This window comes from Quercus lobata, chromosome 7, assembly GCF_001633185.2.
Source record: "Quercus lobata isolate SW786 chromosome 7, ValleyOak3.0 Primary Assembly, whole genome shotgun sequence".
Taxonomy (NCBI): Eukaryota; Viridiplantae; Streptophyta; class Magnoliopsida; order Fagales; family Fagaceae; genus Quercus; species Quercus lobata.
The window spans coordinates 40,401,847-40,413,453 of NC_044910.1; the positions used below are offsets into that span (position 1 = coordinate 40,401,847).

The window sequence follows — 11,607 nt, forward strand, 5'->3', positions numbered from 1 at the left end:
ATATACAGGAAGTGCACATGAATTGTATAATAGAATGTGCATATCCTACGTATCATATGATACATAGATATATACTTTAAATTTAAAATAAGTATTTTTTTGCTAAAATTTATACTTTTATTTGAATCTAATAATAAAGTTGTTAGACTTGTTTTTAATACAAAATAATTATATTACTTAATGCTGGTGCAAACACAATGATAATAGAAATAACACAAAGAGAAACTGAATAATACTTCTGAATTTTATTAATTTAAAGAGATAAATTACACAACACTATTTGGACTGAGGCGTGACACTCGCTCACTTTAAGGAGATTTAAGCCCTTGGTTGGCTAAACATTGTAACCGATGCAGACCGTCTCTGACTTGTCTCTCTCAGGATACAACAACCCAACAACTGTCGTATGGCTAGAACAACCTCTGCACAAAGTGTTCAAGCCCAAAACTCCACCAGAAAGAACACCATTCCTTGCTAAGAACCTCTTTATTTTCTTTTAGTGTATATTTCAGTAACTTGGATTGGGTCTGAATGAGTCTATTTTTAAGTTCAATGGGCCTCATGAAATTACTACCCAAATTAATCTGATTTATTAGGTCCATTATTATGATGTAGTGTGTGTTACAAGATTAATTGTTGGATATTAATCTGATGGGCTGGAGTTACACAATTAATGGTGATAAGGAGTTTTTGTAGAATGAAAATGTTCAAACGGATAGTCCATTAAGTGGGTTAATGGTTCTTCATTTTCCATAATAAAAATGGAGTATTAATTCGGGTCATTTACTCACCAACGGATATGGTAATTACTCTAAATGGGCTATCAAGTAGGAGGATCCAAGAGACTGATTCATTTCCATTTTTAATACCTCTACCCTTTACCTCCCCCTTACGCACGTATCTAGCCCAATATTTAAAACAATTCATGTTAGCCCATTAATTACCACAATTAAAAAGAATAAAATAGTCTCTCTCATTTTCAATGTAGGATTAAACATTTTCACTAACTCCTCATCTTCCATACTCACTCTCATATCTTTACATTTATATTGTAACATTTATTCATTTTAATTATTTAATATTAAAATGCTCCAACAATTAATTTAGCCTGGTGAAATAACATGTCTATAGGTTTTTTTTTCTTTTTTTTTTCCTCTTTCTCCTACAAAATTTAGAATACATGCTTACACATCACTTATCACAATACGATACGAAATAGAAAAATTAAAAACCAATTCATGATATGATTCGTGATTTTTTTTTTTGACAACTATGCTCAATTCCTTTATTCTATTTACCTCATAAGGATATAAAAGTAAAAGATACCATTTTTCTTTCCATTTATCTTCCCTTTGCAAACCAAACAAAGAAAAGAGAAGTAAATTTTCTCTATTCTTTTCTCCTTCCCTCCCCATTTTCAAACACATATAAAAGATAGCATGGTTGTCAAAAAAAGCATGGTTCTCTATTCTTTTCCCTTCTTTCTCTTCCCTCAACTTTCACCAAACAAAGCCTAAAGATAGCATGGCAAGTCATTCCAAAAAGGTCAGTACTCCAAAAAAAAAGAATAAGTATAGAAGAAAACGAGTGCATCTTATGTGGAGTAGTTGAAAGGACACTAGAGCATTTATTCGTACATTACCATTATTAAAAATCATATGGGCACATTCACCATGGCTTATCAAAATCTTTGAAATAAAATTTAATTATATATTAGACTAGGTTAAATTGGTTGTCAACAAATCCTGAAATAAAAGGTGAATGAACTTTACCCCATTCGAAGCAATCTGTTGTGATAATAATTGGATGACAAGAACAAAGGGAAGTACTAGACTCTATGCTTTTAAGTTGTCATGTTAACAAAGTTTACATTGATCATTTGTTTTCTTGGGAATTTGTAGGTGGAGAAAAGTGTTGATGATCATTTTTGGAAGCCCAATAGAAAGAAGAAGCCCAACAACGTGGGCAGAAAAGAGTTAGTAAGTGGATTAAAAAAAAAACACACGCACACACATTAAGCCCAAATGGCAGGAATAATGAATTGCAGGCCCATGAAATAAACAAATGAGCCTTGAAGAAGTAGACGAGCCTAAAGGAGCCCGGAAAGAGAGAAGAAGCAAACTTATGGGCAATGTGTGATATAGAAAAGTGATAATGGGCCACAGCGGGCCCGAAGTAATGAAAGTAAAAAAAAGTAAGGGGTTGATGGAAAGTCCATGAACCCCAAAGATAAAGGATAAGGTAATTGGGCCAGGGAAGCCTAAAGGAGTTAGTAAAAGTCCATAGGAATATAGAGTTAGGAAAATGGCCAAAAGGGCCCAAGGAAAGTAAATGGGCCAAGGATGCCCAACGTAACCAAAAAGGCTCAAATGACTATACTGAGTCATTGAGAGAAGAATAAGCAACAAGTCCAAAGAGGCCTAGCGGGTTTGGATCAAATAACGCCACGGCAAGAATGGCAGAGTAATACAGCAAGACACACAAAAACTACAGAAAAGAACAAGAGAGTGGACTGAAGGAGCAAAAGCCCAGCTCCAAAAAGAACAGGCTTTAAAGAATGAGAAGCCAGAAAATGGTTGACGCCATAAGAAGCCAAGGATGGGCGACAGGATGTGCAAACAAGTCTCTAGATCACGGCGAACGCATGAGCAGCAGGCAGATTTCGAATATACATGGAAGTGAAGCATGCGTAAGGCCCAGACATCACCAACCTGTACCCAGCCAATACAGGAGGTGGTGAGGTCATGGGTCAGAGGTAAGAAAGCATGGTTTGGCGGTGGGGAGAGGGGAAAACCTATTCTGAGGTTCCTACTCGAGCTCTTTTAGGGGATGCATCCTGTTAGGATGACATACCACCCAAAGGAAGTAAGGATGAGCTGAGACCACTAGGTGCATGCTATGAGGGATAGGAAGAGAGAGAGAGAGCACCCACACTGTAGCATAGCAGATAAACAAACAAAATAGCCTTCTTTGTCTGGTGTCACGGCCAGCACAGATAAGTAGTGGTGGCTGGCAAACCAGTAAGTGGTTGGCAAGGACACCCAAACCAGACAAAGGTTGTAAAGGCTAAAATAGTAAAATTCGGTCACAACAAGCGCTATAAAAAAGGGGTTTTGCCGTGCATAGTAAAGCAAGAGGAGGGTCAAGGATCACAATCACAAAAACACTGTAATAGCAACCTCAAGGAGCGTATCACAACAAAATAAGAAAACATGGAGAAAGAAAAGGAAGAAAAAAAGAAAGAAAGGAAAGACTATGAAGGATAAAGGATAGAGAATATAGAATGGCAGGCATGCACCAATAGGTTGATCCCCTCCCTCCCTCTAAAGCCCTGCTCTCTATCAAAAAAGACAGAGGATCCCCCATTAAACATAAACCATTCAAGCCCATTCCCTCAAAGTAATTAATTTCTTTCCCCTGAGAGATTAGTCGCATTGAGGAAGTGGTTTATCTTCTTGGTTTCAACTCCGCAGCATTACTTGGCATGCTAGACTGATTTTCCCCTCTTTAATTCAATAACCCCATTATTGTTATTATTCCTCATTTATTTCTCTACTTTCTGCCTACAGGTTGCCTCTTGTCGCTCCCTTTTATTCATTTTGTTTACCATTTTCTTATATTGTCTTTATCATATTTGCCTGCCATAACTTACCCACAGCAACTCTACTTGCCATGGGCCTGTGATCAAAGCCTAGCAAACGGGGCATAATTTGTGCACAAGCCGGACCAAAGTGAATTGCAGTTGAACCGATCCCGACTCCTTTACTCAGAACATTTAGGTCTAATACTGCAGGAGACAGTCCAGCCCAACATTGTAAAAAAGGTCCACTACAAAAAGCAAGAATTAGTAAGAGGGTACCTCTTACCCAATACATGAAGGTTAATTTTGACGCAACTATTGGGGGAAATACAAAGAGGGAAGTTATTCTTATGTAGATAAATCTAATTGTGGAGCAAAATCCTTTGAAATCCAAAGCTCGTGATGTCTTATTTGCAATTTAAAAAGCTACAATATTGGAATGTAAATAATTGATTAGTGAAGCCAATGCTCTGAGTTTGATTACCCATCTATAGAATCACTCTTCTCATATTAAGTGGCTATTGATAATTTAATTTTTCAAGCTAGAATTTTTTTTTTCTTTTTTTCTTTTTTTTTTAGTGCAAAGATTAATTTTATTTAAAATAGACCCTTTTCATAGAGAGAGGGGATGTTTTATTTGATTAAATAGTAGTTACAAAAGTTGGTCCATTAGTCATTTTTTAATAGAGTCTAGCATTCAAGGATGTTAATGAACACTCTCTGGGAGTTCTTTTTTTCCAAAAGATCCCATATATAGGGATTAATTACAAAAGTAGAATATTGTTCATATTCCACTAGACTATTTCTTTACATTTTTCCTCTCTTGACCAGACCATCTACGATACGGTTAACTTCACACGAAAGATGTGACGTGGTAGAATAGTTCATGCTCTGCTTAGTAGGTCCCTGCAATCACAAAATAATGGAGCCATAGGCCCATAGCCAGAGACCCAGACTGGTAGTCCCATTTGATCTTTAATAGTTACTATTTCAACTTAGTTTGTTAACTATACTTTTGGAGAAGCTAATTTTGTTATCCACATTGTATATAAAATGGGCCCTTTTGTCAAAAGATGAGGAGGGAAGAGATTTAGTTTCTTTGGTCTGGTAGGATTAGAGAAGCGAAAATGGGCTTATTTGGAGTGAAAAAAAAAAAAAAAACTTCTTGAGGCCCAGCTTTTTGCTAATTGCCCAGCTGCCCAAATTGTGTAATAAGAGAAGGGAAGAGAGAGAGCTACGTGATAACTTTTGACTTTTATATCGTGAATTACTAATATACCCCCTCATAATTTAAAAGTGTTACTATTTTTTTTTAAGAGCCTAAATGTGAAGGAAAGAGTTTGTGTCTAATGCATCAATTGCACACATTAAGATCCCTATATGTTCAATGCAATAATACACTAAACATAAGCCATATTCAAATGTGAAAACTTATATTTTTTCAAACACAACAAAAGAAAATATATTTTTCTTTTCTCTTTCCCTTCCCTTCCCTTCCTCTTTTCCTTTCTCTCCCTTCTCCCAACTACAATTAAACATAATGTAAATTATGTTTTTGCCTTCAAAAACCATTTTATTGGGAAATCCCTTCTCCAAAAGAAAGGAAACTCTTTTTCTCGGAAAACTCTCTTTTCATGAAACTATCTAGAATAATATTTTTCCTTGAAAAATGTTTTCACGGTTTCACCAAAGATTCATGAAATTGTCTTGGCCAAACTTCTTCTAGAAAACCTTTCAAAATCCCTTCTTGATGTTTGGTTCTCTCTTCTTTCACTTAATGCTAGTACTATTAATTAAAAGAAAGAAGAAGAAAAATTCTTTCTCCATCCGAATATTTGATTCACTGTCGTCTGTCTCCCTCTTAATTGGCATTCGGAAGAAATTAATGAGCACAATAGACAAATTGAATTTACTTTAGTCATTTATACTGATGCTGACCGAATGTTGCACCCAAATACAACTTTTTAGGGTACAATTATGAGTCCATGATGTAGCAGACACTAAGAGAGGGAAGCCATCATAAAGAGGTTCTTACAAGATTTCCATTGAGGTACTTCATCAAACAGCAACTTCTTGTGCAGAGGAGAATGGGGTTCCAGAAAGTGTAGTGAACAGTAGAACGACCATCTATCCATTCAATCAGCTATGGAGGGAGGTTTCAGCAAGGCAATGAGCCAAGTTACTTTGCTCTCTTTGGCCACAATAATTGGAAAAAGAATAAGACAGTCAATGCAGAGTTTCTTTGCTTTCTAAGAATGTTGCTACCAACGCTTCATTCACCAAACAAAAAGGGAAAAGATGTCATGATCAAAAGGCGAACTTTAATCCATTCACGTATTAATCTCTGAATTTTACTCATGGCTCTAGCTCTTAGCAATTTGCCCCATTCATAGGTAGCTCACAAAAAAATACCTGTAGAACTTACCAATTGATGAATGTATCAGGTGCATACTCGCTAATTATTGGGGAAGAGAGCCATACAATAAAAACAATCCTCTAAACCCAGTCTCTACCAAAGTGGTGTGCTCTACCTACAACTGGTCACACTCCAGCTGGAAAGACCGATTTCAAATATCATACATAACATAATAGTACAGATATGGACCTACATAGATCCAAGTTTAGACAACAGCCAAATATGTATTCAACCAAAACCCTCCAATACAATTACAAGCAAAAAAGTAAAGCAACATTCACAATAAATTGGAGCATGACAGTCAATAATTCATTAAACTTGGTTTAACAGGAAAAAGGTTTAAAAAACACAAACGAGAAGCATCCATCAGCAGTTCCCAACCGAAAAATCCAAGCTCACCAGGCAAATGCTACTCAAGCATTATTACTATAGCATCATCCTACTAAAACATATAATAAAGAAAATTGAAAAACAGCCCTAACTCTATGCCTGAGAATAGGACAACCTTATACCCCATACCGCCATTAACTCTCCAAAACAAAACACAAAACCCACTAGAAGCTTTTAGTTTCATCAATACTTGTAGTCCTTCACGTGAAGGCTCTCAGAGGCACCCTCACCAAGGGTTGCATCACCCTTGTAGGTTCCAAGAGTTGCCTCTGAGTTGGCCTTGGCCCTAGCAAGGAATGCAGCCTGGGCCTTCTGAACATTTTCTTTCTTTCCTCCCCATGCCTTGAGAGTGCTCTGTTGAAGGGCACGTCCAAAGGAGAATGAAAGGGTCCATGGCTTCTTTCCCTTATATTTGTTCATGGCATTTAGGTTGACAGTTGCCTGCTCCTCACTCTGACCACCAGATAAGAAAACAACAGCAGGAACTGCAGCGGGCATTGTTCGCTGAAGAGCCCTGACAGTGTGCTCAGCAATCACCTCTGGTGCAACCTTTGGTGCTTCTGATCCAGGGGTCACCATGTTGGGTTTCAACAAGGTTCCCTCAAGCAAGACATGGTGGTCATTAAGAGCTTTGTATACGGCAGCAAGAACACGTTCGGTCACATCAGCGCACTTCAAAATATCATGGGGTCCATCAACCAATATCTCAGGCTCAACAATAGGGACCAGGCCATTCTCCTGGCAGATGATAGCATATCGAGCCAATCCATTGGCATTTTCATTGATGGCAAGCTGAGATGGCTCAGTTGGGCCAATCTTGAGCACAGCACGCCATTTGGCAAAACGAGCACCAGCTTCATAGTACTTCTGGCAACGCTGTGCAAGGCCATCAAGACCCTGGGTGGTGGTCTCACCATTGGTTCCAGCAAGCTCAACTGTACCCTTGTCAACCTTAATGCCAGGAAGAACCCCATTTTCCTTCAAAAGATTAACAAAGGGCTTACCTGCAAGGTGAAAAATAGAGATTTTATGCTGTCACTAGAAAGAGTTACCCAAGAAGGATTAAAAAGAGTAAAATCATGACAGGAAGCTTTTTTAAACCTTGCACAAACACTGTAACTTCAAAATATTGTACTAAAACCTGGATATTGAAGTAAAACATTTCTTTCTACCATAAGGATCTTAAAGAACAATTGAAACCCATTCAGAATAATTAATACTAATATGATCACAATACCGTCATGTGTCTTCTGGTAGAGGGTTTCCTCGAAGAGAATTACTCCACTAAGGTACTGGAGGGCACCAGGGGTGGTGAAGAGAAGCTCACGGAGAGCACGCCTGTTCTCCTCAACATTCTCAACATTGATGCTGGAAAGACGCTTGCCAATTGTGCCAGTTGACTCGTCAGCAGCAAGGATACCCTTTCCGGGGGTACCAATGTATGCAGCATTGGCACAGAGCTCATCTGAAAAGCAGACAACATTAAGAAGACGTGTAAATTACCAATCAGAAAAATCCAAATGAATTAAAATGAAACAGCCACAAGACTTGTCCACAACAAGCAGTGCAAACAACATAATAAGAAAGGTGAACAATACAAGGCCTAAGGAAAAAACCTGTGCATACCACAAACTTCTAAATTCAGAACTTTCAGGAAAAAGACCTAGAATAATGCAAGGATTATAATATCATATGTTATACACCAAAATTTGTCTTAGAAGGCGCAGTTTTAAATTGAAAATACCCTCCCCTTATGCCTATGAAGCACAAGTGCATTTCAGGACTCGGGTGCGGAACTAAGCAATTTTTGAAAAAGGTGGGTGTGGGTGTGGCAGGACTTGGCAATTAAAAAATTATTAAAACTATTTTTATTTATATTTTTAATATATTACTAAGCATACTTTTTCACATTATATAAACAAATACCAAATTTAAGAGCAATAGTAGATAATAACTAAAACATGATGTTCATTGCTGTGACTGAGTGGCTGAGTGTCTCACAGGGGAGACGGAGAGCAGAGACAGAGAGGCAGAGAGTGAAGGCAAAGAAAAGCCAAAGTGAACTGAAATTTTTTTTTTTTTTCCTCTTTTTCTTTATCAAATGTCTAATGAAATCAAAATCTATTTGTGGAATTGAGCCCCAAACAAATAACTAAAAGGAAAAACACACTTTTCTCATACTATTTCCCTCAGCAGCTTCTTACACAGCAGAGAGCACAGAGAGACAAGGGACGGGGTGAGAGAGAGCTAAAGTTTGGTGTTTGGATGAAGTGAGATGCGTGAGAGAGTTTAGGCCCTTTAGGGTTTGTTATTAAGTTCAAACGATGCGTTTTGCATTTTTTTTTTTTTTTTGGAATTTCGGCCTGAACCGGCCGTTTCAGCAACAGCCCAAGTCGGTGCGAATCAGCCCAATTCAGCACAAATCAGCCCGACTCTGAGCCACGTCGGTCGTGGAAAAAAAAAAACGTGGCAGTAAGCGGCCAGACGTGGCACCAACACGTGGGCAGTGGCGCAGGTGCGGCTACAGAGGAGCCGCATCCGTGCAGCCTTATGCTCTCACTACACTTTAAACAGATTAAATTTATTAAGTTAATTTAAATTTACATAAAGCTCTATTGCCAAAGTTCCAATACAATTAAATTACTATTTACATGAAAATTTTATTATTAAAAGTTTGGAAATCTGAAAAAAAAAAATTAAACCTATTTATTTAAATAGGTTTGCTCATCTCCTACAATTTATAGTTCTAATAAAATGAATTGATCTTATTTTAGATTTGAATTTTAATTAATCTGTGCGCGGATAGTGAAATTATATATCCAAACACCTTATAAATAAATAAGAACAAACTATTATATAGTTTTTTATTTAAAAAATGCGTACAACAAAGCGAGACTTCAAAAATAATCCCAAAATCCATACTTTAAAAGGCACAAACAAAAAAATCAGATCTGATATTTAATTTTATAAACTTTGAACCCTATTTTTCATATTCGATTTATCACCATATGCAGGATCTCAAAAATAAATAAATAAATGGAACTTATATAAAAAGTAAGCGGATCTGACGGCAACTAAGGACCTAGTCTTGATTTCCCTGATTGATCAACCGTCAGATCCATTAATCGGAAAAATCAAGACCTTTAGGCCCGTGCCACTACAATTTTCAACGATTAATAATAGTTTAAAAGCGAATCTACAACAATATAAGATCAAACAAATACCAGATCAAAGCAATCGTCTATCAAAAAAAAAAAAAAACACAAACACAAACACATATACGAAGTCAAAAAGACAATAGGACTAAACAGAATTTCCAGATCTAACCGAACATGAAAAATAAACAAAAAGATAAAAACACAGAGAGACATAAAAGATTTAGGGTTTATACCAGCGTATTTGCCCTGGTAAGCAGACATGGTTGATAGTCAGAGAGAGTGTGTGTTAACGATATTTTTGAGAGGGATGAGAGAGAGTTTTAGAGAGAGATGAGAGAGAGGGTTTGGGGGAATAGGGGGTTTTATATTTGGGAGAGACTGGGTTTGCCGTTTGCGGTGAGAAAGTTAAGTGAGAAAGAGATGTGTATGTAGTATCGGTATATTTGGCTTTTTCCGCAAGCAAACGTGGCAGATCACGACGCTCTATTTTAGTGCCCTTTTCTTTTTTATTTTACTCTTTTGCCCCTGGGCCGGATCCCTTCTGGAATATTCTCTTCCTCAGCCCATGTCGCTCAGTGACATTTGCTTCTTTTTTTTTTTCTTTTTCTATTTATGAAAAACACACAATAAATGGGAGTAAATTGAGTTAAATGAGTAATTATTAGGTAATCTTGAGTACAACTGATATACTAAAATTTCACACTGATAACTATAAGTCAGAAAAAATTTATTTTTTTATATTAATTAATATGCTTATGTCACATTTTTCATTAAAAGAACTTATATTTATTAGTGTAGACTATGTAAGTATATCACCTAACCTTATTGAACTTCATGATTATCTATAATAATTTTTCAAATAAAGATACACAAAAATTGTCAAGGTAGAAGTATTTTAATATATATATATATATATATATATCTTAGAGATAACTTTTTCATAAAAATTATAATGATAGGATTGACATTACATTGATGTGAGTCTACAACTAATATCATCTTTATTATTTGACAGTCCTAAACAACTCATGCTAATGATTATGAAAAACGATAAAAGGGATATTTTTCTTCCCTACATCTATTATTTTATTATTATGGTAGGCCAACTTTAATCTTTACCCTTTCTTTCTCTTTTACAATTATAATTGATTGGACAGCTTGCTTTTTTCTTTTCTCTTTTTTCTTTTTTCTTTTTTTTGAGAGAGAGAGAGAGAGGAACAGCTTGCTTATTAATCAACACGCTTCTTCTCATTACCAATAATGATTTCTTGAAATAAATAAATTAAAAAAATTATTTTGGTAGCTATTCATAATTTATCTATAGTATATATAAAACTAAAGATATTTAACTTTTTGTTAACCTTATAATAATTTTTCACAAATATATTTATGTTCTAACAATTTTACATATCAATATTTTTTTAATTAAAATTAAATATTAGTATTCTATATTTAAACTCTCAATTAAATGATAGAGTAGATAGTTCACAAACACAATCATAATAAATATCTAATAATTATTACTATAATTATTCATATTAATAGCTTCATATAAAACACAGTCATAATAAATACCTATTAATAAATATCAAAATTCATATTTAATGCTTTATATACAAACACACTCAAAATAAATATCTATTAATAATTGTTATAATTATCAAATTTTATATTTATTTACAAAATAAAAGAAGGTGAAGATCAATTTTTTAAGATAAAATTATATTATATTAAAAAAATTTATGTATTGCATGAGTTGTTAACTAATCATTTTGTATAACAACTAATTTAGGGTACTTCTCTAAATAAGAGGAATATTGTATTTTTAGAATATAATAAAACCACCTTGGTATTGAGTGACATAAGCCTGATGTTCTTACTGGGCTTTGGAGGTCAGACTTTGGGCTCAAGAATTCTACAAAAAAAGGATAGAATTGGTAATACCAATATCAAAAATGGTAAAGGCTGTTTTAAAAGGCAAAAAAATAGGTGGGTTTTAAAAGGTTTCTCAAAACAACTGCGTGATTAGGTGGGTAGCTAGGGAAGGGTCTTTGACTTGAGGA

The 11,607-nt window shown here is 35.5% G+C and overlaps 2 protein-coding genes across 2 annotated transcripts in view; one reads left to right on the forward strand and one right to left on the reverse strand.

The window, feature by feature from the left end:
- Nucleotides 1–6,428, forward strand: part of LOC115952046 (serine/threonine-protein kinase KIPK2-like) — a 10,027-nt gene extending 3,599 nt beyond the window's left edge. Inside the window, exons 3-4 of the mRNA XM_031069139.1 lie at nt 1,902–1,979; nt 6,327–6,428. Of these exons, the coding sequence (XP_030924999.1) occupies nt 1,902–1,979; nt 6,327–6,428 (180 nt within the window). The remainder of the gene's footprint in view (nt 1–1,901; nt 1,980–6,326) is intronic.
- LOC115952809 (fructose-bisphosphate aldolase 6, cytosolic) lies at nt 6,201–9,955 on the reverse strand. Its single transcript, XM_031070095.1, has 3 exons — nt 9,778–9,955; nt 7,624–7,851; nt 6,201–7,390 (listed from the first exon to the last, which is right to left on the reverse strand). The coding sequence occupies exons 1-3, from the start codon at nt 9,803–9,805 to the stop codon at nt 6,570–6,572; spliced, it is 1,077 nt and encodes a 358-aa protein (XP_030925955.1). The 5' UTR covers nt 9,806–9,955; the 3' UTR covers nt 6,201–6,569.
- Nucleotides 9,956–11,607: the final 1,652 nt, after the last annotated feature.

What these genes read in the sequence shown, in the direction of transcription:
- LOC115952809 (XM_031070095.1), bottom strand. Translation starts at nt 9,805, where the DNA reads ATGTCTGCTTACCAGGGCAAATACGCTG. An exon ending in TTACCAGGGCAAATACGCTG is followed by an intron (nt 7,852 to 9,777) that starts GTATAAACCCTA and finishes TCTGCTTTTCAG; the next exon opens with ATGAGCTCTGTGCCAATGCT. An exon ending in CTACCAGAAGACACATGACG is followed by an intron (nt 7,391 to 7,623) that starts GTATTGTGATCA and finishes TTCACCTTGCAG; the next exon opens with GTAAGCCCTTTGTTAATCTT.